General features: G+C 41.7%; 1 protein-coding gene across 2 annotated transcripts; it reads right to left on the reverse strand.

The window, feature by feature from the left end:
* Positions 1–654: 654 nt before the first annotated feature.
* On the reverse strand, positions 655–27,927 carry Wdr82 (WD repeat domain 82). Of its 2 annotated transcripts, XR_002819101.1 has the most exons (10): positions 27,700–27,927; positions 22,264–22,361; positions 17,974–18,040; positions 15,026–15,125; positions 14,257–14,373; positions 13,580–13,735; positions 12,889–12,958; positions 4,884–5,026; positions 3,569–3,667; positions 655–3,361 (listed from the first exon to the last, which is right to left on the reverse strand). XR_002819101.1 is itself a non-coding variant. In XM_004625168.2 (9 exons), exons 1-9 carry the CDS (start codon positions 27,858–27,860, stop codon positions 3,332–3,334), a joined length of 942 nt encoding a protein of 313 aa, XP_004625225.1. In that variant the 5' UTR covers positions 27,861–27,927; the 3' UTR covers positions 655–3,331. The 2 variants fall into 2 exon arrangements, 1 of the variants encoding a protein (XP_004625225.1); XM_004625168.2 differs by lacking the exon at positions 3,569–3,667.
* Between the last annotated feature and the right edge of the window lie 6 nt (positions 27,928–27,933).

Here is a 27,933-nt window from a genome sequence, read left to right on the forward strand (position 1 = left end):
GTAAAACTGGCTAATGTAGCAAGCCCAAGACTTTTTCCTTTAAAATGGGTCTTACAATATAGACCACGTGTTCTTTGAATTTGTCCTGCCTCAGCTTCCCAAGTGCTGGGATTACAGGCATATGTGACTATGCGGCTAGGCTCAAGGTTTTCCTTTGGTTCAGAGCCAGGCAGGAGGTGGTCCTGCAGCTCTAAGGATGCTAAGCTACATTTACTCCAGGAATTGCCAGCTCACTTGCCGGCCAAGTAATGAGTTACAAACAACTGGCTGTGCCTTATGCTAGAGCTGGTGTAGGAACCTGAGGCTCCACCAGTTCTTGCTGTCTAGAAGCCAGGACCTAAAGAATAACTCATTCCAGCAAGAAGCTGCCAAACTGATCAAGGGTTGAGGTAAACAGGAGGGGAAATAGACTGAATTTGTGCTAAATAGTCTTTGAAGATCAAGACTGACTCAAGCTTGCCTTTGCCATTCATTAGTTTTTGGCCCCAGGAGGTTGAGGGATAGGTCTGGGGCCTGACAATCCATTCACACATCATTACAGAGGCCCCTGTGAGCCAGAAGAGTAGACAACCCATACTGCCCTTCCAGGAACCAGGCAAACAAGCCTATAGAAACTCAATAGAAGAGGCTGAAGCCAGAAAACTTTAAGACTGGTAACATGGAAAAAAATGTTTATATGTTAAGTACAAAAGGGACATAAAATCGTATGTACAGTAGAACAACTATGTAAACACACCAAAAATCTATGCACAGAAATGTCTAGAGGAACTCTGAACATCAAGATTAACAGTGCTATGTAGCATTTGGGTAGCAAACTGATTGTATAAATTCCTAAATTTTTAAAAATAAGCAATAATTATGATTGCAACAGGGAATATTTAAGACACCCTACTGGCTGGTGGATCAGCAGTACAATATCACTGTCACGTACACAGCAGTGGCTTTGGCCTTGAGTTTTCAGAAGGTGATGAGCAGCTCTGCCCCAGTGAGGAGCTTAAGCACCTCTGGCTGCCACCGACACATCCCCACAGCACAGCTCTCAGCCTGAATCCTTCTTTTTCTCTTATCTTCATCACCCCAGTGCCTCAGGTCACGTCCAGCTGCACATTTTCTTTTCTCAGCAACTCTGGAGCCAACTGTAGTGCCTCCACAGCAGTAGAGGCTGTGAGGTGTCATATTTTCAAAGGACATGGTGCTTTAGCTTTGGACACAGGAACTCAAATACAAATTCTTCCTTTTGCTGGACAAGTCATTCCATTGTTACAGACATGAAAGTTACATGGCCTTTCTTGTTATCCCGTGACTTCAAGCGCTCTCTCCAAGTTAGTCCTAACACGTATTTTCTATCTTAAAAAGGTAGGCAGTTAACAGCTCAGATCATTTGGTTCCTAAAGTCCCCATACTTCAGGAAGGCAGAACTACACAGGGTAGTGGCCTGGTGGTAGTTGCACATTTTATCTACTTTTGGGAAAAATATATAATCTTACCTTTTAACAAGTCAGAAAGTAATTGCTTTAAGCAAAATGGGCTAATCATTCATAGCTTCTGCCAGCTGCTGAACAGAAGCAGTGATGGTTTGATTTAGTTCCAGCAGCTGTAAACCCTTGGGAAAGTTGTAACTTTGTTGGGCCGATTTCTGGATCTGCAGGGAGTGTTGCCTACATAAACATGTGGTTGGGAGCTTAGTAAGATGCCACTTGCTCTGCTCCAAGATGACCATGAAAGGGAAGAAAAGGCCATGGCCTGTCTGTAGTTCATCTCAACCTGGGCCTAGCTAGAGCCCCTTGTTTCAATAGGAGGCAACAAAAAGCAAGAAAGGAGATACACAAGCTAAGTGAGAATGACCTATAACTGGCAAAGTAGCCTCAAATTAAAAATACTTTGGTTCCAGCATCCTGTTCCCAAATGCTGCAAGCCAGGCACAGAAGCCATGCAGAAATGACTGTCACAACATATGTAAGCGCAGAGCATCACCAGGCAAAAAACAGAGTAATACTGTGGAGAGGGCTCCAAAGTGCGGCTTAAAGAACACCGGAGAGTCGTCCCAAGACCCTCACTTAGCTGCCATGGGAAACAACAAACACTAGAAGCATTTATTTAGTCTTCCAAAGGGAAAAAGGTAATAATAGAGAAGACTAACACTTGTGGCAAACACTATTAGCAAGGATGAAGTCTTTTTCCTGGGTTGCAGAACTCCTCCATAGGCTGAACTTGAGAAACTACAGACAGATATGCATATGCAGGTATATGCATATATACATACACAAATATATTTAAAGGGAGATGCACACGCTGTGCCAGAATACAAACAAATCAAAGATCATATATAAAAAGCCTAAATATAACACAGGCCCAGAACCAGCTCTTGAGGGGGAGCTGGGGAGGGGGCATGAGGAAGGAGTGTCATTTGAGGCTATGTACACAATTTGTGATGGGCAGGGAAGGAAGGCATCAGTGTAAACTCACTCAGTCCACAACACTGGCCCAAAGAAAAGCGTGATACATCTCAAGTACAAAAATAGACTCCTACCTTGCTTTTGTACAAACCAAGCTTGGTAGGCACCCAGGATGACTGTGGGTTTGTCTTGATGGGGGGCTACACCAGACTGCTGGTAAACCTTCCAACCCTAGGAACTTGCCTATTATCAGCTTCCCTTCCCTTTTAGGCTCTTGGGCTTTTTCCTACCCAACACCAGAGCCTGAGGCTGGCCCAGACCACCCATTCTCACAAGACTAAATGCATGGCTTCCTCACAAGCAAGGTCCTACAGTATCTGACCCCAAGGCATATGAAGACTTCTGTCAATGTTTGGCACCTAAGAACATGATGACCATGGAAATAATGCCATAAGTACACAGGGAGACCCAGTAACAACACATGCAGGGGAAGGGCAAGAGGCAATGAATTTCCCTAGCATCTCAAAACCAGAACTTCGGTTTCCCATGCATTTATAGGGGTGGGAGAATGGATGTGCAGAACTGACAATTTCACTGGCTCCTCAGCAGCAAATACATTCAAACTTGAAAGTGTGATGAGCTCTCCACTATAACCTAATTACAAGTCTGGTCACTTCTTTGGAGGAGCTTGGTGCGGTGACAGCTGCAAAGGCCAAGTCCCAAATGAATCTGTGGCACCATGAGTCCTTTTGAAGAAGCTCAGCAAAGTAATTTTTTTTCCTTTGAGCAGATGTACAGCACATCCAGGGGAAGGCCATGTTAAAGGATGTTCTCCAGCTCAGTCAAATGATCCAATCTCACTATTGTCTCAGTCCTCTCTCAGTTTATCCTGCAGGCCACCCTCACAATTCAGAATTAGCCAAACAGCATCAGAGTCAGTCATCAATGGTGGGCAACCAGAAAGCCTGGAAAGGAAATATAAACTGACTTAGAAAGCTAAGCATCTTCTCACTGTGGAAAGTTCTTCACACCCCAACCCACAGCAATGAGGTGCCCAACCCAGCTTTGGAGGAGTTATGGACAGGTATGACCTCCCTTTGAGCAACCCTGGCACACCACCCCCAAAGTACGCTGGTTTTGTTGCCCTTTAGCATTCACTATCTACCATGTACCACAGTGGTTTAGTGTTGTAAAGAAAAAGTCCTGTTGAGTCTAGGTAAGCCAGCATCACTGCTCATCTACCGGGTAACCTCAGACAGGCTCTCTCCTGCCTGATGGAAACAAAACAAAAAAACGCAAGAGACTGGATAACTTTACTGTAATTTTTTCTGACGTTACTTTTTTTTTTTTTTTTAAAGGTCTGGGGACATAGTTCAGTGCCACAGCCCTTGTCTATCAGGCAGGAAGCCTCTGGGTATGATATCCAGCACTACAAACATACAAGTCAACAATAACAACAACAACATCTGTAAAAGGGAGAGGGCTGGAAGTGTAGCTCAGTGGTAAAGGGCCTGGTTTCAACCACAGCACGGGGTGGGGTATGAGGTAGCGAGAGCAATGTGTTCTGTGTAAGGCTAGTAATAAAATGCTCAGCCCCAAAAACCCACATAAACTTAGAAGACCTCAAGAGGAAATCAGAGGTGAGACACTGATGTTTTGTTCTGCTAGTATTATATAGGAAGACACAAGGGCATGGAACTAATTCTAAGTAGTCAGTCATTATCAACTGTAAGATTCTGAGGAATTCAACATAAACCAAGAGGAATGGAAAACTGAAAAGATGGAGTCACAAAAGACGGGTTCTTGGGCCGGCCTGATAGTTCAGTGGATTAAAGCACCTGCTTAGGCAGAGTGCAGTGGCTGGGGTTTGATCCCTGGTGTGCCATGCTGGCCCCGCCCCTGGTGTGCATTGAGACAGCAATTGAGACTGGGCATGGTGGCGCGCACCTGTAATCCCAACACTTGAGAGGCTGAAAACAGGAGAATCACTATGAGTCCGATCTACATAGTGAGACCCTGTACACTGTCCTAAATTCATAAAAAAAGAAAAAAAAAAAAAGATGGGTTCTTAAGGAGCAAAATAACTGTCAAGTAATATATAGGTAGTATGGCCTAAAGCCAGAGGAAAAATTGGCCTGTAATTTTTGGGAGCTCAGTAATGATCCTAGATCTTAAGAGGAATAATGAAAATAAGAGATTAGGGCTAGGGAGATGGTTCAGTAGGATAAGCGCTTGACTGGCAAACGCAAGGATCTGGGTTCAATCCCAGATCCACTCCCCCCCAAAAAAAGAAAGAAAAAAAAAAAAAAGAAAAGAAAAGATCAGTCCAACCAGAAATCACATGATGGAAGGTGAAATGAAAACCACAGTTGAGAAACATGAATTTGGTATTTATGCCTATGCAGAACAGCTTGTTGTTGTGGTCCCTGATCCCCACCCCCAAATGGAGAACTCCTATGTGGAAGATACCTCTCATCATTAACATACCATGTTGGAACATGCGCTGGCAAACGTCATGAACTTAGGGTTGAACTGCAAACAGGTAATGGGGCCTGTGTGTTTACCATCCAATACTGCTACTTTTATACCACTCTCACCATTCCAAACATGGATCTTGCCATCTTCTGAACCTAAACAGATTATGAAAGAGAATGCAGTGACTCAAAATGCAATACAGAGACAACTAAGAAAGAAACATGAATTAAGTTCAGGAAAGATGCCAAGGTTCAGGATCTAATCCTCAGCAGAAATTAAAAGGCAAGAGGGAAAGCCTGGTTATTTGTTCATGGAAAGTCATTTCTCCTCTAACTTTATTTTTCTCATCCTAAAGAGGGACTGATCTTTTGGATGACAAAAAGTCTCTAATATCTAGCTACTAACACAACTGAATGTAGAGCTACAGCAGCAAGCTCGTAATGCTAATTAGTGCTTTTAGAGCATAACACTAAATGCTGGCCCAGGGAACACCAATACAAATACAAGTTCCAGTAAAAGCAAACAGAATCTAAAAATGTTACAAGGCAAGCACAGTAATGCATGCCCATAATCCTAGCACTTTGTGGGGCTGAGAGGAGATCATAAGATGAAACTCAGGATGAACAACTTTAGGAACAAACTGTAAAATTTTTGAAAAAGGCTAGGGATGCAATTCAGTGTGAAGGCTGAGGTAAATCCCCAGTACTACGAAACAAAACAGAACAAAGGAATACCTAGCTGGGCATGGTGGCATATACCTGTAATTCCAGCACTAGGAGGGCTAAGGCAGGAAGGCTACAAGTTTCCTGTTCTGTTGTCCTGACACCACTTACTTGTTTGTGACCTTCAATAAACTAGCTCAATTTTTTCCACCATTGAGTGTATATCCTGTAATTTTTTGCTTGCTATATGCAAGAGCCTGGAATCAGTTGGGCCTACAACATGGCAACACTTTGGGGCTGGAGAGATGGCTCAGTGGTCTAAAGCACCTATTTGGAACAAGCTTGGAAAAGCATAGGGACCGCGGTTCGATCCCCCAGCACCACATGCCAGCCAGCCGCGCCCCCTGGTGGGCTGAGCTGGCCACACACACACACACACAATAAATAAATAAATAAATAAATAAATAAATAAATAAATAAATAAATGTTAAAAAAAAAAACAAAACAAAAAAACAAAAAAAAACCATGGTAACACTTGGCAAGCCAGCCAGGAGATACCAGATAAAGCAGCACAGCAGAGTTAAAGACTTTGGCTTTTGCAGGAACTATGAGGGCTTCCACACAATTTGGTGGGTCTATGTTTGTGTGCCTCCTCTTTTGCTCTTGGTCCTTGTAGCATGGTCAGGGTGGGGGTGGAGGGTGGTACATGACCTGTAAATGGCTGTGGTTTTTCATATCCCCATAGAAATGTGGCCAAGGCGAGCAGAAGCAAGGTGGCTGGCTCACTCATCCCCTTGGTCTCTGGAGCTGCCCAGGGAGCCTGGATCTAGATGCTTTGGCCTGAATAGAGCCTTCTAGGCCCCTTCCTTCTATTTCACTTAGGACTGGAAGGCATGGGCCCTCGTGCACCTAATCATACTTTCTCTGGGATGGTATCTGGACAATGTAGATTCAGGTGGCTGCTGAGATAACTGGCTCCTGTGATGTTTGGGGGGCCCAATGAGTCTAGGCTCAGTCTGAAGGAGTGTGTCTTATGAAATACTATACCCCTTCCCCAATTTCTAGTTCTCTTTATTTTCCCTGTTCCCAGACTTTCTTCTGTATAATATAAATTATTTGGCTTTTTGTTAATACAGAGAAACAGGGCTGGAGAGATGGCTCAGTGGTCTAAAGCACCTACTTGGAACAAGCTTGGCAAAGCACAGGGACTGCGGTTCAATCCCCCAGCACCACATGCCAGCCAGCCGCGCCCCTTGGTGGGCTGAGGTGGCCGCCCCCCCGACACGCAATAAATAAATGTTAAAAAAAAATTAAAAAAAAAATACAGAGAAACAGGAGTTGGAAAGTAACAATGCTGGGGGCTGGCGAGATAGCTCAGTAGAATAAGTGCTTGCCTGGCAAGCACAAGGGCCTGAGTTCAATTCCTGATTCCGCAAAAAAAAAGAAAAAGAAAAAGAAAAAAAAAGGAAGTAACAATGCTTACTCATATGGGAAAAAGACAGGAATTTGTGTGTTCTAAATTTCTGCATTTTCACCAGGGAGATAGCTTAGCAGTGTAAGAGCCTGCCTGGCAAGTACAAGGTCCGGGGTTTGATCCCCAATACAAAAATAAAATAATTGCACTTTGAAACTACTTTCTAATGCTAGTCATTTTCCCCTATTCCACTTAGTTTTGTTGTTGTAACTGTGGTCTCAAATTTATGTCCTTGTGTAAAAAGATGTGTAACCTATGTTTGCTGACTGGATTTTTCACCCTGCTTAATTGAGGATTTGCCAACAGACACATATGAATTTGAGGCTTGATCTAGTGAGATGATTTTTTTTTAGTTTATTTAGTCTCTATTCTTATACTGCAAGGTAGTGGGATATCATCTATGGAAGTGCCTTTCTGTTAGCCACTGGCTGAGAGCCAGATCTACGGAAAACTTCAGGTTTTGGAGTTCTACCGAGTAATGTTTGCTATGCCTCCCTAGACAGGATGTTATCTGAAAAAATACCCAGCCAATATAGCATCCCAGTTCAGCACTCTTTGACCAGAAAATGTAATGTGTTGACAGGGGGCTATCCAATTGGTTCAAAGGAAATGGCACCAGTATATGCTTAAGCCTGGAGATGTTGAGCCTCCAAGGTGTTCAGCTCTTCTGAGGAACATCTAACACAAGAGCTGGACAGAGAATGAGAGGAAGCCTTCCCTGTAAGGTTCTCATGAAGGAACCGACCTAGGCAAAGAGGGGCAACCCTTTAATATCTCCACTGAAGGGGTGGGGATTATATAACAGTGGAGATTAACCCAAGGACAGGCCTGTGAAGATCCACAGCTTCAGCCTTACTAGGTCATGTCCTGAGGTTGAAATGTTAGGATCAAACAGTAGTAGCAATGCAGTACCCCACTAATGGGGTGGAGGTTAACCACATGGACAGGCCTTTGAGTATCCTACAGCTTTAGCCCTGTCAGGTCACATCCTGGGGCTGAAAGACTTCAGAACGACTAGGAGATGCCCTGTAACATTCCCAGTAATGGGTTGGGGATTAACTTGGGGGTAGGCCTGTTAGGTTTCCTGAAAGTCTGAGACTGACTGAGGAGGCGCTGGGCCTGTAGGGATCCCTTGTGGGAAAGGACCCAGAGAAAGGCTTTGTAAGGTTTGTAAGGTTTCTATCGTCTGACAGCTCAGGATTCCACTAATGGGCTGGGAATTAACCCATGGAGAAGCCTGTGAGGATCCCACACTGAAACTTCTTCAATCCACAGACCCATCAAAAGAATGGCTCATATATTTCTATTGATTCTCTAGTTAGATGCTTCCTTACTTACTAGAATTCAAGGTCCTCCAGAAGGATCTTATATTATTGCATAATAAAAAATGAGCTCTGTATCCACTTGGGAAAAATGAGATGTGGCTACCTCTGGATAGTCTAAACTATATAATGTCATATTTTAATTATTTCTTTTATTGTAAGATCAGAGAGCCATGATCTTTGCCCTAGAACGAATCCCACCTCAGGAGCTGATGCTGCTGAGGATTCCCTTTTGCCAGCTCTTCTCCCTGCATACTACCTCCTTACCATCCTACTCAGTCAGCATCCTCAGGAGATGAAGCCTAGCCCATCCCAGGTCTGGGCCTGGCTACGATAGGGCCCTAGACTTAGGGAAATCAACCTAGAAGCCAGCTACTGCTCTACTTTTTAAGAGTGGCAGATGCCAATGGTCTCTTTCACGTACAAGTCCCTTTTTCAGTTATGGACATTCAGCATGTAAGGAAAAATACAACAATGGCCTTTGACTTGATCTGGCATGACACACTTTCTTAATACACAGCAAGAGAAATGAAAGGATTATAAGAGTTGTTAGGCAGGCTAACAAATAATGGTGCTATTTTCTCAGTTTTACCTCTGATAATCAGTTAATTGTTGCATTATTTTTGGATTCCAAGAGGAGCTTGAGTGGCATTTTTAACACAAGGTGTGGAGAAGACAAACGAAAGTTATATATCAAGGTTATTTCAGTGGGCATGTGATAAGGAATGGATGCCCAAACCTGTGAACTATGATAAACTCAGGCTCTGGTGAAAATCCAAATGCCTGTTGGGCATAGTGATGCACACTTGTAATCCCAGCACTGAGGAGGCTGAGGCAGGAGGATCACAGAGAATTTGAAGCCAGCCTGGGATACACAATAAGTTTATTTTATTATTTTATTTTTATTTATTTTTTTGGGGGGGCAGAACCAGGGACTGAACTCAGACTCTTGTGCTTGCCAGGGAAGTACATATTCCACTGAGCTATTGCCCCGGCCCCTACACAGTAAGTTTAAAGACTGGCCTGAACTACATGGCAAGACTCTTGCCTCAAAAAACACAACAAAACAAACACGAAAATCCTGCTGCTTTTCAGCTCTGGTTTGAAGCATCCTGTAAATACATTAACCAGACCTGGAGTCTAGAGATGGTCAGGTTATCTTAGGACAGTATTTTTTCACTCAGCTCCAGATACTACAAGAAAGCTCCAGAGGCCCACAAGCATGGATGTCAAGATCAATGTGGCTTTTTTTTTTTTTTTCAATAATTATGATAAAGTAGAAGACAACATGTAAATAAGGAAAGTGGTAGCCTAAAGCCATGCTTGCTCTAATGGAGACTCAAGTTCCCAACACTAGGGGAAACTACAGTAACCCGAAGAGTGATACAAGCGACCAGGTCAGTGGGCAAAGGAGTGGCCTCTACAACTCCTAAACCCTTGCTGAGCCTGTCAGAGCATGGGAGAAGACCCTTGGCACTGGAAGACGGGTTGTCCTTATTCCCAGAGAGGGATGAGGTCATTCATCACCATGGCAGTCTGGATAGTGAATGATGGTGCCTGAGGCAGCCCATATGGTCCTACTTAACTGTATTCCTATCACCTTACAGAAACCTTAGGTGACTCAGAATAGTGGGAAAATAAATCATGTATTTCTCTGATCCAGGAATGACTTATTTCAATTACAGTTTTTTTTTTTTTTTAAATTTTATTTATTGTATTTGTGTGTGTGTGTGTGTGTGTGTGTGTGTGTGTGTGTGTGTGTGGCCAGCTCAGCCCACCAGGGGGCAGGGCTGCCTGGCATGTGGTGCTGGGGGATTGAACCGGGGTCCCTGTGCTTTAGCTAAGTTTGTTCTAATAGGTGCTTTAGACCACTGAGCCATCTCACCTGCCCCTCAATTACAGTTTCTTATTTGGGTAAGCTTTCAGCCCATTCTACAGTTGTATGCTTTGAGGGAGGTAACTGGACAGCTTTTTTTTATCCTCTTTAGATTTCCTTTTCCAACTTGTCTTTGTGGTGATACCAGAGCACCTCATGCCAGTAACTCAAAGATATACTCTCTCTACTCAGGACCACCTTAACATTCAAACCACTGGTAACCTGTGTCCTAGTTGCTAGAGACACAGTCAGCCTGACTCCATAGGGCCCAATATCTGTGTTGGGAGTGGATCCCTAAACATGGCAGGGGTGTCAAGGTCACCTAGAGGTCATCCAGCTAAAGGACCCAAATCTATATCCTCACAGAACATAGCATTATCTTAAGGAAAAAGCTAGGTGGGAGATAAAGCCTATTTCTGTAAGTTTTGGGCTACAGAGTTACTGGTGCCACATCAGTCCCTGGGTAATAAACCTACTTTACCAATGGTCAAGCCATGGGGAGAATATTGCACAGTATGAGATCTCAGAGACACCAATGAGGCAGTGGTACCTATTCACACATTGGTATCAGTTCTACACACCCTTCCAGCAGAGTCCAGGAGACAATGAGTAGTTCTCTGCCCTTCATCTCAAAGATGCCTTTTCTTCTATTCCTGTGGATCCTAACTCCCAATACTTGTCCTTAAGTGGAAAGGCTCTTACACAATCCTCTAGAGCTGGCTAAACAGCTCATCGGATTAAAGTGCCTGCAAGCAGGCACAGGGGCCGGGGTTCGATCTCTGGGCCTGCCTACTGTGCTGCCCCCGCCCCCAAGGCACGCTGAGACCAAAATTGAGACTGGGCATGGTGGCGCGTACCTTGCTTGTAATCCCAGCTCTTGGGAGGCTATGAACAGGCAGATTTCTATGAGTCTGATCTAGTAGTGAGACCCTGAACACCCTGTTGACCCTTCCCTAAAATTACACAATCCTCTAATCACTCCTGCCATTAAAGTAAAGTAAATAGATAGTTGGATTTACTTTTCCAGGGCAAAACCCAAGTTGCCTGACACAAGAAAAATGAAGAAGTACACATATGAACCAGTGGGTAACCTCAAGTTTTTTTTACTGGTGGTAGTAGTGGGGGCAGTTTGAGAGAGGGTCTAATTACATAGTTCAGGATGGCCTCAATCTTGCAGTGATTCTCCTGCCTCAGCCTCCTACGTCTTTTCAGAAAACACCAAGTGACCTGCTGAACCAGATAAGCAAAACTATTCTCTTACTTGCTACACTTTGAATTCCTTGCCCCAAGTTGTAACACGACCTCTTTTATTTTTTGGTGGGATCATGGTAGATGACTCAAAACTTGCCTCTAATGGAAATAATGAAGAGTGATTCTTTATACAAAACAAAACCTTAGATCTAATCACACCTTTTTCCTATCTACAATGATTTAAAAACTAGACAGACAGACAAAGCCAGTAATGGCAAACCTATGGCATGCATGTCACAGCTGGCTATATTATTAAAATTCTTAAAGGTTGCATCACTGGGCTATGTATGTAAACTTGCTCATAGTATTGCCATTTTTTTTTTTTTTTTTTTTTTGGTGTTACCGGGGATTGAACTCAGGCCCTTGTGCTTGCCAGGGAAGTGCTCATTCCACTGAGCCATCTCCCCAGCCCCAGTATTGCCATTCTTAAAGACCAAATAGATTTGCTAGAATGGTCACCATATGACATGATAGAAGACTAGATCTAATTACCAAAACAGAGGGATTATGTTTGTCTCTTAATGAAGAATCTAGTTTTTATGTTAACCACTCTAAAATAATAAATACACAGCATAGGTGCTGGCTGGCTCTCAATCTTTGTAGCCTAGGCTGGTCTTGAACTCATAGTGATCCTCCTGCTTCAGCCTCCAGAGTGCTGGAATTATAGGTGTGTACCACCACCCTGCCCTACCCTGTCCCATCCTGATGAGGTCTACTTTCATGTTAATGGCTCATTAAAAAAAAAAACTCTCAGAGGAAGAATGGCGGGCCCTTTGAACTCTTAGATCACAAAGGACAATAGTTCTACCATCCCAGCAAGGGTAGGGCCAGCATCCCTACTCAGCAGAAAGTAGCAGGAAGATGGCCTTCCCTCCCTCAGCACCTCAAAAAAAGATTTTTGGGAACCAGGTTTCTTGGGGTAATACAGCAATGGGAGCTGAGGCAATAATTTCCATTTCCTTCTTCCCACCTCAGCCTGGGTAGTAACCCAGGCCATCTAACCTTATTCACTCCCCACACCCTGTGAATTGTGGGCAGCATCCTAGGAGCGTTCCACAGAACTCCAGACCAAAGCACATGTTTCCCCTTTGTTTTCTTCTCTAGCTCCTGAGCCCCAAAACCTGACTGGTCTGTGTCACACAGTATTTCTTTTCTGTCATCCCAGAACCATTTCTCTATTTGTTACCAAAAAACACAGCTGCTTTTGTTTTACCACTGATTGTGCACTTTGCCAGATCCACCACGTGGTAAGAAAGCTGCTTGCTGGGTTTGAGCCCCAGTACCAACGACAATGACAAATAAAAACAATGTCTGCCCCCCCAAAACCTATTAAACAAATACGTTTAGTTTGCTTTAAAATATATATATATATATATATATATATATGCATATTGCCAAAGAAATAACCCCAAGGGAAATGAAAGGCGCTCACCAATCATAATAAACTGAGAGTCTGGAGTAAATGAAGCTTCTAGTGTGACAGCTTTGCTGTTGGCATAGCCCTAAAACAGAACAAAGTAGTTCTCTTGTTACAGAGCTACCAATAACAACTGCCTAGAAATGGTCAAACTAGCACACATATCTCACTCCTTTCCATGAAACCCACTGTCATACACACTGCAACCAAGGTTTCAAAATGTGGCTGCCAACCTGTACACCCCAATCCTTAACTCCCACTTCATATTGAAGGGGGCATAAAACCCTGCTTAAGGTTAGGAGTTATTATATACTAAACACCAAACTTGGGCCACTTAGTAAGAAGTCAGTGTCTCAATTCAAAAGAAGTAGTTCACATGAAGGAAGAAAATGCAAACCCTTGGGCTGGTGAGATGGCTCAGTGGTCTAAAGCACCTACTTGGAACAAGCTTAGCAAACCACAGGGACCACGGTTCAATCCCCCAGCACCACATGCCAGCCAGCCCCGCCCTCTGGTGGGCTGAGCTGGCCACACACACACACACACACACACACACACACACACACTAAATAAAAAAGAAAATGCAAACCCTTACTTTGATCAGTGAGCCAAGGACAACTGTTGGTCTCTGCTAACCAGCTAACATAACTCTCTGCCCTGGAAGTATGAAGACGGGAACAGCCATGTTGAAAGGCTGATAGCTCACCCCAAATGTGTGCATCACCACTCCCTTGAAGGCATCAATGAGACGGATGAAGCTGCCATTGGTGGAAATAAGTATGAGCTTGCCATCATTGCTGAACTTAAGTCCTGTCCATTCACAAGTCCGATCATACTGCATCTTAAAGGTTGCAAATGGCCCCTGCAAAAGATAAAGATAGCAACCCCCACACCACCACTGGGCTCAAGGCATATAAATAAATTCTGTCAGAGTCAATTCCCATTCTATCACTTTAGATTATATTCTACTGGGAAAGCAGAGGATGCTGCTGCCATCTGGTATCTACCAAATACTTCCTCTACCAGAGAAAAGGCTCTTAATATCCACCTTAGGAGCCAGGGAGATGGCTCAGTAGAATAAGTGCTTCCCTGGCAAGTGCAAGGGTCTGAGTTCAATCCTCAGTTCCGCCAAAAAAAAGAAAGAAAAAAATCCACCTTAGCTGGATGTAGTAATGTCTGTAACTCCATCCAATAACTGGGAAGTTGAGGCAGGGAGATCAAGGGTTCAAGACCAATTTGGGCCATTCTGCAAGTTCAATGCCAGTCTGTATTGCACAGTGAGACTGTCACATCCAACTAACCAGCAAGCAAACAGGCAAACAAGAAAGTCCATCTTATACTTAAAACCCTATCATGAGATACATCAAAGACTCAAAGATGTACCTTGTCAAAAGAACGGAGATCATAAAGCTTGACCATTTCAGAGTTGACACCAGCAGCAAAAATTAACCCTTCTGGATCGAAAGAACAGACAGGCTTGCCTTGTAAATGCATGAGACCCTAAGAGAAAAGAAATAAGATAAAAACATACTGGGTGCCAGGTGTAGTGGTTCATATCTGTAAACCCAGCACTTGGCAGTGTGAGACAGAAGAATCATGGTTAGTTCAAGGCCAGCTTGAACTAGACAGAAACCCTCAAAAAAAAAAAAAAAAAAAAAAAAAAAAAAAAAAAAGAAGCTAATGGATATAGGATCTATCACTGTATAATTTGTTCTTCTTGGAAAACAGTATGAATGGATTACTTACAGAATAAGGAAATAAAAATCTAACTAAAAGGAAGCTTTAAAAAAAGAGGTCATCATATAACATATTTCTGATCAGAGTTCAAATAAAAATATCTCTCTCTCCTGAGGCTAACAGTTATATGCCGAAGGCTCTGGGAACAGTGTTTTGTTGTTTTTTGTGTTTAACACTAAGCCACAGAATCTAAAACACTCTGCACTTGGTTAAGCTATTTGCTTTCCAAACTGAAACCTACCAGGAAGATTTTCTTTTAAGTTTAAGAAGAAAAAACAAAACAAAACAAACAAAAAAAAAGTTTAAGATGATTCTAGATTCCAGAATGGAACCACTGTGTTCTCTCTTCCTTGAAAAGGACAGCTGATGGTATACCTACCATAGAAAATGCTCAAAAACCTTAACTACTACCTACCTGGCAGTTAGGAGACCGGAGATCCCAAAGACGAATGGTTTTATCAAGAGATCCAGAAATGAAAGTGTCATCCACAGGTGACATGGATAAGGCCACCACCCTGCAATGCATTGAAACAATTACGAGCAAAAACTTGATCTGAACTGTAAGTCATTCTGAATACGTGTATATAGCTATTCTTCCAAAATTGTCATTCAAGGAAACACATACAAGCATTATGGCATAATCTAAGACAACTAGTATAGTAATAAAAACAAAACCCTTACAATCCTAGGATATAAATGTATGGTTCTAATGCAAACCTACTGTACACTAGAATACTATTTCATGTCCAATAGTGTAATATAATAAAAGAGTTAATAGCAAGTGTTGATAAACATTAGGATAGTGGAGAAGCTAGACTTGGTGGAAACATAAAGTGACACAAATACTCTGGAAACCAATTTTTTCTAAAAGAAGCTATTATATTTGACCCAGAAATTAATTAATTAATGTCTTTCTTTCTTTCTTTCAATGTATTTATGTATTTAAGACAAGGTCTACAGGGTCTCACTACATAGACTGGATTTGTAGTGATTCTATTTTCAGCCTCCCAAGTGCTGGGATTACAGGCACATGCCACCGCCCAGTCTCAATCTCTGTCTCACTGCACCCCAGGGATCCCTGGCCACTGCACTCTGCCTAAGCAGGTGCTTTAGTCCTCTGAGCTATCTGGCCAGCCCTCAATGACCCAGAAAGTTTAATCTTACAGTTAAAATATATGTCCGTGCAAAAAATGTATACATGTATCACAAGATCATTATTCACAATAGCCAGAGTGGAAACAACCCAAATATTTATTACCTAATAAATAATTATATAGGTGGTTTTCACAAAAAAAGTAATAGAGTATTATTTGACAATAAAGAGAATGAAACATCAAATCATGTGACAATATAGATAAACCTTTCAAACATCATGTTTTAAGTGAAAGAAGCCAGACACAAAAAGCCATATGTTATCTGAATCCATTTATAGAAAATGTTGAGAGTAGACAGTACATAAGTGATAATTTTTGCCCAATTCTGAATATACAATAAAGGCCACTCATTTGTGTATTTTAAAAAGCTAGGTATGGTGGCACATGCCTGCAATCTCAGCGCTTTGAAGGGTAAGGCAGGATTTCCTGGGCTACAGAGCAAGACCATATCTCAAATAAAACTCAACTCAATCCAACCCAACCCCAAACCCAGCCCAGCCAAGATTCCTTAACAGATGGCAGTGGACTACACTAATGTTTCCCATCTGGAGTGGCATCAGTATTACTTGGAGGGCAAGTTAAAATTTAGATTGTCAGCTGGCTGTAGTTGCACATGCCTGTAATCCCAGCACTCGAGAGGCTGAGGCAGGAGGAACACTTATGAGTTTCAGGACACCCTCAGCTACAAAATGAAATTCAAGACCACACTGAACTTTACAGTGAGACCCTATCTTAAAACACAAAAACAAAAATCAAACAAATTTAGATTGTCAGAGTCTACTCCCAAAGTTTCCAATCCAGTATGGACAGCAGGTTCTGATATCGGAGTTACAAGTTTCCAAGTGAAGGAGACTGCTGGCCTGGGAACCAACTTAAGAGAACCACAGGCCTGTAATGCCAACACTCGGGAGGCCAAAGGCAGGAGGATCTCAAGTTTGAGGCCACATGAGCTATATAGGTGAGTACATAGTGAGACCCTGTCTCAAAAAAATGAAACAACCCAAAAAAACCCAGTACACTCAAAAGAAAAAGAAAAATTTCAAACAATGCCAGGCCTGGTGGCAAGCCTGTAATCCCAGAACTTCTAAGGCAGAGGCCAACTTGGGATACAAAGTGAGTTTAAAGCTAGCCTGAAATACATGGTAAAATCTTTGCCTCAAAGGAAGAAAGAAAGAAAGAATGAACGAATGAACGAACAATGCTAGGTCTGGTGGCACACCTTAATCACAGTTCTCAGGAGGCTGAGGCAGGATTGCCTGAACTACAAAATGAATTCAAGGTCAGTTTGAATTATACAGTGAGACTCTGTCACAAAACAAGAATTTCATACAACTGTATCAACTCTTAATTATAAGAAACTTTGTGAACATTAGTTTGAATACAATAAGCAAAACCATCTACTTGTCATGAGCCATTCTGCCTGGTACCGCACAGTAACCAACTCAGAAGCGCCACAGAGAGCCCCAGGCATCTTCTTCTTCTTCTTTTTTTTTTTTTTTTTTGCAGAACTGGGGATTGAACTCAGGCCCTTAAGCTTGCCAGGCAAGCACTTATCCTACTGAGCCATCTCCCCGGCCCCCAGGCATCTCTTATCAGGGCTCCATCCCACAGCATTCAGTCCTGGACTGTTGTATATTTATTTATAGAAGCAAACAAGAAAAACCCTTTAACATGCAACTAAAACTTGAAAGGTTGGAGGAAAAAAAAATCAATGGAAGGGGTTGCACAGAGAGAAGCAACCTACATTATAATATGGAATAAAGAGATAAACTTGCTGATTTTAAAAGCAACAAAAAATATTTTTCTTTTACATCTTCATTAGTATCTTCAAATAGAGGACTGAGGGTGCAGCATAGTTGTATAGCTTGTGCTTAACATGAGTGAGATCTGGGTTAAATCTCTAGCAACACTACACACCCCTAAATGGCAAATTTTGATGTAAAGGACTGTTGAAATAGGGTCCATTTATAATGGAGGCTTCAAGAACAAATGATTCCTTTATTAAGGGATACCTAAGATTTGGCATTCCTAAATGCCATATATATATTTTGGTTGTAGAGATGGAACATAGGGCCTTCTGCATGCAAAGTATAGGCTCTGTCAATGAGCTATAACCTTTAGCCTCTCATTTATATTTAAAATGAGATTTTAGTTATCTCTACTAATAAAATCTCTCCACTCATGTATTACCTGTGATATTTGTTCTTACCTTTTGCTATGTCCAGGAAAGTACCTGATATATTTGTTGTCATGCAAGGACAGGTAGCGAATAGTATCTGTTGGAAGATAAATATTGTACTATTTAAAAAATGAATTTATTTTGCATTTTCATCTGGAAGACAAAATTAAAGAACAGTATCCTATCGCTCAAGTAAAGTATAAATTCGAGACAGTGAATAATTCCTCTTGCTAGCTTAATGAGTATGCACATAGATTTCATATAACTCCAAAGAGCAAAATTGATAAAAACAGATAATATATCATTCATTGTTAATCAGCTATTCTTGTTTCAAAAATCTGTAATATATGTACTGTTGTATCTTAACCTGATTCTATTTTTGTTTTTCTTGGTTTTTACTCTTCAAAATAAAAGAAAATTATAATAAACAAAACAAAGCAAAACAAGAGTAAAGTTTAAATCCATGGGTTTTTTTTTTTTTTTTTGGTGGAACCAGGGACTGAACTCAGGTCCTTGCACTTGCCAGGGAAGCGCCTATTCTACTGAGCCATCTCCCTAGCCCCAAACAGAAATCCATTTTTATCTATTGCACGTTAGAAGAAAGTATGGGAGAATACGATTTTTTTTTTCTTTTGCGGAACTGGGGATTGAACTCATTCTACTGAGTCATCTCCCCAGCTCTAAACTTAAGGGGACTAGCGATGTAGACTAAGTGCAGAGATCTTGGGTTTAATCCTCAGTACCTATTTTTTTTGTTTTGCTGGACCAGGGATTGAACTTCCAGACCTTGCACTTTCCAGGTAGGCACTTACTCTACTGAGTTATCTCCCTAGCCCCTAAATCCATGTTTTAAAGATAAAATCAAAAGTGCAGCTTGCCTGGCTTGTATGAGGACCTGGGTCCAATCTTCAGTACCACATATAAAAATTAAGGAAATTTTAAAAAATAACTGTTTTGGGGCTGGGGAGATAGCTTAGTAGAATAAGCGCTTGCCTGGCAAGCACAAGTGCCTGAGTTCAATCCCCGTTTCTGAAAAAAAATAAAAAATAAAAAAAAAAGTTTTACTCCCAATCTTTGGGTTCTTCATAATAATGCAAATTGTCCTGCAAACATAGCTTGGCAGAAAAAGAATGACACTGGTCTCAGTAGCAAGAGAGTGGCAAACTTAAAACATCTGTTTGCTGAGGAAACAGGACCAAAACGAGCAGCCACACTAAGGTGAAGATCAGGCTGGACCTTGGAGGTACATTTTTGTCCAGGGTTCTCCAACAGTACTGACCCATCCCAGTGTTCAACCTTAGACAAAATTTAGACTGAAACTAAGCAAAACAGAAAAGAGAAGTAATGTCTCAAGACATGTTGAACTGAAATGCATGAAGGATACCACGTCATACCAATAAGATTTTGATGATGTCAAAGAAAGGAATAAATCATAAAGATTTGAGCTTCAGAAAAATAAGATGCACACTTTTCTGGGCGTGTGTGTGTACCAGGAATCAAACTACATACCTTGTGCCTGCCAGGCAGGAGGCACTATGCCACTGAGCTATATCCCTGGCCCAAGATGCCCTCTTAAAAACTGAATAATTTTATCGGAAAAAGGAAACAAAACAGTAGTAGTGATAGGGGAATGAAGTGCCATAAACAAGAGAACTGATATATCTCAAGCATATGCTAATGAAAAATTAAAAAAGAAAAAAAAAAAAAACTGAACCAGGTGTGATGGTACATGTCTGTAATCCCTGCACTTTGGGAAGTAGAGACAGAAGGATTCAACATTCAAGCTCAGTTTGCGCAACTCAATGAGACTATCTCAAAAAAAAAAAAAAAAAAAAAAAAAAAAAAGGTTATACTTTATTGGCAGAATGCTTAGCTAGTATGTGCAATGCCCTGGATTTGATCTCCAGCACAAAAAGAAAGAAAAGCCTGGGTACGGTGGTGCACACCTGCAATCCTGGCACTCTAAGAAGCTGATGTTTAAGACCTTGTTTTAAAATAAGAAATAAAAAAGGTCAGGGATATAGCTCAGTGAAGGCCCTGAGTTCAAACCTTAGTACTGCCAAAAAATAAAAATACAAAGCTATAAAGTATTATGCTCCTAAAAAGATAAAGCAAAAGAAAAAGTTGTTGTTGGGAAAAAGGTAGTAGGAAATGCTATCAATGTGTGAGAGGAAAAAGAATGCATACAAATAACATAAGGGCAAACAGAAAATAAAAATAACCTAAAAGTATCAGGTGGTTCACACAGTGATTCACAGGATGCTTTCTAATAAACATGTATTTAACCTAAAAGGGGGGAAAAGGGTAGTTTTATGTTTTTTCTTTCTTTTTGAGATATGTCTTGCTATACATGGTTCAGGCTGGCCTTGAACTCATTCATGTAGCCCTGGCTGGCCTTGCACTCTCAAGATCTTTCTGCCTCAGCCTCCTGAGTGCTGGATTATAGGCATGCATTACCACGCCCAGCCTTTTTACGTTTCATACCTGAATTTCCACATCATTTCCTTGCAAACATCTTCAAACTTCTCCAGTGACAACCATTCCTACTTGTTCTAGTGCTAGAAGTACTCACCTGCCCTAAGAAGAAAAACTCCCTCCCATTACCTGAATTCCCAGAGATGAGCAGGACTTCACCATCCTCTCTGCCCCACTTGGTGGCTGGTGCACTGTTCCTGGCAAGGCAGTGGCCTGTACAGTTATCTCCTATACCGGGTGGTATCATAGACCCTCAAACTGTACAAACTACTACCTCAGCCTGGAATCAGGCAAAAGGAAACGTAGCGCTGGAGAAACTCTTCAGGATGTACTTGTGACAGGAAAGGCAACATCCCCACAGCAGGGCCCTGGCAGCAAAGCTGCAAGTGCCACACATTTGCCTCATCTTGCACCACATTTGGAGAATCCTCATCAATTATTCAGAAAAGCAACCCAACAGACAAAATATGCCAGTCATTTAGGTGATTACATATACATATTTCCTCAGGATCCTAAAGTTTTATGTTTGTGTTCAAAAGCATCAACTGCATTGATTACACAGAAAACTTCTTCTAAAATAAGACGCAAAAAGTAGAAATTGTATATTGAAAAAAATCAAGTACAGGTACAGAAAAAAGTGTAGGTAGAAAAATCTCATTAAATAAAAGAGACTTTTTGCCATTTGCTGCAACACAGCCAAAATAGCAGCTTAATTAATCCTTGTTGAATGACATTAGGGAAATCTTAACTCTTAAAAAGCAAAATAGCCAGGTGTGGTGTTGTACACCCATAATCCCAGCACTTGGGAGGCTGAGGCAGGAGGACTGCTATGAATCAAGGTAGCCCCAGGCTACATAGTATTGTAAAGTTCAAGACTAGCCTAAAACATACTGAGAGATGAAAAAATGAAAAAATAAAAAAAATAAATCAGTGATGTAGTTAAAAATAAGAAAAATACTAATGTGTGAAACATTAAAGCTCAATCACCAAGATAATCTGTCAGCTTAGAAGGACTTCTCCCAGAGGAAGCGAAGATAACAATAGGATCATTTAATATAAAAAGAAATTCACGAGTTTTACTTTCTAAAATTCTTTACTCTTCAAATAATAACTTTATTTAAAAGTAAAAGGGAAAGGACCAGGGATTAGTTGAGTGGTAAAGCACTTGCCTAGCATACACATGACACGTAAAATGTAAAAAGGAATAAATTTAGATAAAAAGTAACTCTAGGGGCATGGTGGTGCACACCTGCAATCCTAGCTACTCAGGAGGCTCAGACAGGAAAGAAGACTGCATGTACAGCACAGACAACTGAGACCCTGTCTTAAAATAAAAAAGAAAAGAAAGAAAGTATCTTTGGAATGAAAGATGAATAAGGTCACTGCACTGGTCTTTTATGACACAGACTAAGTTTGGACATACATCAGAAACTCTTCTGAATTCCCTTAAACTATCCAAATTCAAATATCTGTGAAAATTTTCCTCATGTCCACATACTTTAAATGGGAAGGTCCAGTAGTTTACCTCTTGCTGTGCATAGTATTCTTTTATTTGTCCTGAAAGTATATTTTCAAGTATGGAGAAGTACAAATCACAAGTATAACTAGCTGTTTCCTTTGCCAATCCCCACTGTAAACTAGAAACTTTTCCTACTGAGTTCTAAATCCTTTAGAAGTGCTACTGGCTTGCTTCCAACATTCCTTTAGTCATAACAATATAATTAGCATTGCTAATATCACAGGAAAATATTTAAAATAACTATAACCAAGCATAGCAGTCACAAAGATTCTATGAACTATTTAACAAAGAAAACTGTGACCTACCTCAACAAAAGGTTTACTCACCATCTATTTTGTTAGAGCTGTAAACAACTGTGTTTGCTGCATGAGTGTATCTGATGAGGTCCACACCATATTTCTTACTGTACAGGGTTCTCTTAGGTCTGATGAGCAAACAGAGAAAATATCATCAAAATCCTCCATCACCAAAATCTAAGATCTATACATATATATAGAGTATCATATGAATTATGTGGCCTGGGTGAGGAGTCTCGGTAAGTTCTAGTGCTAGAAGGAAACAGAATTTCTTCCAAAAGCAGGAATTAAGCAGATGTGGTGATGTACACCTAGGGCTAAGGTAGGAGGACGGCTCCAGGTTCCAGAATAGGCTGGGCTACACAGTGAGTTCAACGCAGTCTGAACTACATAGTGAGACCCTGTCTCCTAAACCAACAAACACAGTGATAAAATATAAAAAAACTGCTGGGGTTGCATGTCAGTGCGATGGCCCTACTTGGATTCAATTTCCAGTATGCCAGCCAGCCAGCCAGCCAACAACACACACACACACCCACAAACCTCAAAAAACAATCCAACACAATAACCAACTAAAGAATAAAGAAGCCAGTTGTGGCACACACCTGTGCCTGTAATCTTGGCTCTAGGGAGGCTGAGGCAGGAGATCTGAGACCAGCCTGGGCTACAAAGTGAGTTCAAGGCCAGCCTGAACTGCAGGAAAAAAAAAAAAAAAAAGAATACCTCTGAGTACCAAAGACCAAGTAAAAGTAAACCTTGGAGCTCAACTCAGGCTTTATTACAACACTCAAAAGTAACCTTTTAGAAAAAGAAAAGGGTATGGTATCTACTAGGGGAGAAAGGCACATGAAACAATGCAAGTCACAAACTAAGATATGAGAACACTTAAACCCAAGAAATTTTAAACCACTCACTAGACAATGATTGAGACTGGGCTTGGTGGTGCATGCCTGTAATCCCAGTGGTTGGCAGGCTGAAAACAGGAGGATCACTATGAGTCTGATCTGTGTAGTGAGACCCTGTACTAAATAAATAAAAAAAAAAAAAAAAGACAATGATTTATGGAACTGAAACCACAGCACAAAACTAGTTGCCTTCCTAATATAACCTGTTCTTGTAGAAGACATCCACCTCCCGATGTACAAAGCCAAAACACTTGCCAAGTCTTAGAAGTTTTGCTGCCTTTCCTCAGCAAAACTACTCAAAAGGTTCTTTTCTTTTTACTTTACTATAAAAAGCACTCATTTTCAAACTACAGGTAACCTTCTATACAGCCTTGAAAACCAAGCTAACCTGGATCTCATTGAAATTTATGACCAAATAAGCATTTTGTCACATACTGCTTAAGTTACACCAAGTCTTTTTTTTTAAATACCCAAATATCTCTATAACAGATAGATTAGAATGCTAGAACAATTCTCTATATGTGCCAAGTCGGGCAACAAAACTTTTACTATAATATTATGCATACAGACATTAGAAGGACTTCGAAACCTGCACCAAGCTGGGTGTGATTCATGCCTGTAACCCCAGCCAGCCTGGGATACACAGCAAGTTCAAGGCCTTTCTGGACTATATACTACTCCCTGTCTCAAAAAAAAAACAAATGCTATGCGAATGTTTACCAAGAGTTCCAATTTATGAAAAACTTCACCTTCTCAGTGTAAAATCCTTTTGGAACCTAGATGCTCAACAATGAAATGACTCAGGCAGTATTAGGATGTCAGTCACCTTTCACTTTCTTGTTTTTGTGGGCTGAAGGCTTCCCTTTATTTTTATTTTTTTGCTCCGAATGCCTTCAGGGCAGGTTTGGCTGGCTTGAGTTGTGGGGATCGAACCACAGCAACCTGAGCCTGACTGCTTTGTTGAAGCAGTCACTTAAAGAACTGAGCTAAGGGGCAGGCCCCCTGAAGGCTTCCCTTTAAAAACATCTATTTCCAGTCATGAGTTCTCACTACATTCGAAGTGAATTTTCCACATGCTTACCCTGATACAATACTCTGCTCAAAAAAAAAAAAAAAAAAAACAACAAAGCTTACCTGTTTCAGTCCACTTTATAGGTTTCCCCTATACAGTTACTAAAATTTTAATGAACCCGACAGAGTATGTGTGTGGTTGCTCTCTAAAGTTAGTCAACCTTACACCTACCTGTGGTAGAAGTTAATCCTAGTATTTCAGCCCACCTACAACAGAAAAGACTGGGCTGAAGATGTACCTCAGTGGTAGAGGGCTTCCCCGACATGTGTTAGGCTACATTTTTGACCCCGGAAAGTCAATTTCAAACAGTGTGGTGTATAATTCCAGTACTCAGGAGACTGAGGCAGGAGGCTCACTAAGTTTGAGGCCAGCCTGCAATAGACAGAGAGATCCTGTCTAACACAAAACAAACAAAACTAAACAAAATAGTGAAAAAAAATGGAGGTTTCACTTAGGTGTCACCTATATGTCTCAAATGTATTAAAACACAGAGATTTGTCTCTAATCAAAGAAACTTCCTATATCATTTTATTTCCTAGTTTGAAAGCAAGGTCTTCATGTCTCACACCTACTTCAAGTGCTCTTTACTAAGTTCCATACACAATATTTTTTCAAATATTTTAGTGTCTTCCCTCAAACTATGGTTCTGGTGACCAGGTATGAACAAAGAAAATAACAGTAAAAGCTTTCTTTCTGTGTAATGTGCATTACCTATCACAATCAATGTATCATTTATATTCTTTGAAGTTGAAGCATTACTCAATGGATGAACTCCATTGCAGAGTTAAATGGACAATAAACTTGAAAATACAATGTACAGAAAGTCTTGTTTTAGTCACTTTCAAGCTTCCAAATTCTAACAGTAACATCTAATAAAATAATTATGCCTTTCTAGGAAATTCTACTTTGCTTGATTAAGCCTACAATGTATTTCTCAACATTACTAGTTAAAATTATAGGTGCTAAGGAGAAGTAATTTTGATTAATGCCATGCTCCCGGTCAGTCACAACACCAAACCACAACTCAGGTGGCCCAACTACCAGGCCATTCCCATGCCACAGATCACAAAGAAACAAGGTAATCATAATCAGAGAAAATTCAAAAGTGCATACCCTAAGTATTACAGCAATATTAAATGTCCTAATTTGGGTAATTATCCTCTAGTTATGTAAAAGAATATCTTTGTGCTTATGAAATCTATGTTGCAATATTTGGGGAGACAGGCATGTAGCCTACGGCAAAGGCAATAATCCTAGCATTTGGGAGGCTGAGGCAGAAAGATCACTTCAAATTCAAGGCCAGCTTGGATTACATAGAGAGACCTTGTCTTAAAAAAAATTAGGGGCCAGGGAGACAGCTCAGTAGAATAAGCACTTGCCTGGGAAGTGCAAGGTCCTGAGTTCAATCCTTGGTACTGCAATAAATAAATAAATAAATAAATAAATAAGGTATGGGGGCTTGATACTCCCAACTTAGGTGTCTAATGGCACAGGAAAACACACACACACAAATTTACAGACTGATAAAACAGATGGAACAAAATTTAACCGATCTTCCACTTTTCTTTCATTTTCTCCCCCTGAGAGTGCTTTGCAACATTCTGATACATGAGTCTGTAATAATCTATAAATGCCACATGACTAAATAAACTGCATTATTTCACTGAAATGGTATTTTACTTTTACAAAACAAGATTTCTTGTCCCTCTCATCCTTCCCGAAGGTAGAAATTATGCTATATTTGGGGATAAACTCCGATGAAATACTATCACAACCTATCTACATTTTCCTTCAACAAGGATGTGTATTTCATCCTCAAATTGTGGTGGATGGTTCTAACCTGTGCACAATTACTAATCAAGCTAATCAGCTTCAAATTACTTCCTGCTCCAGGAGTCCACAATTATGATTCCCTACTCCCGCTTTAAATGTTACACTCGCTTCCAAATCAATTCAAGAGACCAGACCTGGACAGAAATCCATCCTAGAAACGAACAGCATTAAGCAGAAGTATGTGTCTAGATAACTCCCTCTTCCATGAGCACCAGGACAGGAAACATCCACTCTACAGGCAGCCACAGAGCCAGTTATATAATACTTTCTCATAGTCCCAGTGGAGAAAAAAATAAGGGAGATTATAGTTCAGTCCAAACAGCATACTTTAGATAAACAAATTCACAAACGAAGAGCTAAGTTCCAGAAGAAAAGCAGATGTTTAAAAACAGAGAAAATGAGCACAGTACCTCACACCTATAATCCCAGCACTCAAAGAGGCTGAGGCAGGAGGTTCACAGTAAGTCGAATGCCAGCCTGAATTACACAGTTCAAGGGCAACCTGAATTACAAAGGGTGACCCTGTCTCAAAACAAACAAAAAACCCCCCAAAAACAGGCAACATGGAACACCTGGAAAGAGCAGAGAAAAAAGTTCCAAGGCTAGAACTAGGCAACGAAATGAAATCTGACAAAACCAAACATTCCCCAGGTCTGCTTGACAAAGGTGGTTGAGGGCAAGTAAATTTACACCAGTTTCTGCTCCAAAAAAACGTCACCATGCAAGAGGCAGGCACTTGAGACAAGTTCAGGGGCCTAAGGTCAACACGACAAGGACCCCAGGTTCCCACCTTTCTCTGCTTAACAGGTGCTACAGAAAGATGCTGGTATGGTGGTTCTCCAAATGATCTGGCACAACATAAAATTCTCCTAAGTATGGAATTTTGGTTAATTCCAGGTGAACCATAAACTGTTAAAAAAAAAAAAAAAAAAAAAAAAAAAAAAAGCAGTACAGAAGGAAAGATAAAATTGTTCTAGGATGCTTTCATTGTTTTAACGGGAGCCCACATCGAGGTCAGGATAGGAGGCCACGTTTTCTTGTGTCTGGCAAAAAGCAAAAGTTTCATGATGTAGTTCAGAAGTTCACTATAAACGTGAGCATCGGGTTTAAAAAGACTAAAGACGAGTTGGAACAGGAAGGGAGGGCCAGGGGGCTCGGAGCGGCACAACAGGTAAATCCTGACTGCTAAGGTCGGCGACCCACACGGCTCAGGCAGAAAGGCCGCGGGAAGCTGGGGAGCAGAGCACGGGCGATGCGCCAGGGCGGAATCGAGGGAGCCGCGAGCAAGGCAGAGACCTGACGCGGGCGGGCGGCCCCGCTGACGGCCGCCCCTGACAGTCTGGGGTCTGGAGTGCGCTCTGCTGGGGCTGGGGGCGCAGCCTGCGCGCCTAAAGGTCAAAGTCAAGGTGGAGTTTGGGAAAACAGTGCAAAGGCGCATGGAGGCGGAAGACACACACTAAACAACTATGGGCTAATCGTTAGGGCTACCATCCCTTCAAAAGAAAGCACAAAGTCTGGACAGCTGCAGGGTGGAGGCAGCTCTGTCCGGAGCGAGGGCCGGAGGCCTGGGACAGGAGTCGGGACGCAGGGCGGGCCGCGGGCCATCAGTGGGAGAGGGAGGCGTTCGGAGCCGAGCCCGGGGAGCGTCGCACTCACTTGCCCTCCTGGCAGTCATAGAGCACGATGGAGTCATCGTCACTGCTCGAGATGACCGTCTCGCCGTTGGGGCTGAAGTCAAAACAGTTAATCTTGTCCGAGTTCTCGCGGAACACCTTGGCGACGCGGAAGCTCCGCAGCACGCTGTCGGTCAGCTTCATGGCGGCGGCGGTGGCTGCAGGAGGCAGCAGCAGCGGCGGCGGCGGCGGCGCAGGGCCGGGGCGGGGCCCGGCG

The sequence above is a fragment of the Octodon degus genome, unplaced genomic scaffold, assembly GCF_000260255.1.
Source record: "Octodon degus isolate 3935 unplaced genomic scaffold, OctDeg1.0 scaffold00008, whole genome shotgun sequence".
NCBI classification, from domain to species: domain Eukaryota; kingdom Metazoa; phylum Chordata; class Mammalia; order Rodentia; family Octodontidae; genus Octodon; species Octodon degus.

Excerpts from the sequence above, each read along its gene's own strand:
- Wdr82 (XM_004625168.2), bottom strand. The coding sequence starts at position 27,860 with ATGAAGCTGACCGACAGCGTGCTGCGGAGCTTCCGCGTCGCCAAGGTG. Across the intron at positions 15,126-17,973 it reads TTTCCTGGACATAGCAAAAG|GGTGGTGGCCTTATCCATGT; the intron begins GTAAGAACAAAT and ends AATGCATTGCAG. Across the intron at positions 13,736-14,256 it reads ATCTCCGTTCTTTTGACAAG|GGGCCATTTGCAACCTTTAA; the intron begins GTACATCTTTGA and ends TATCTTTTGCAG.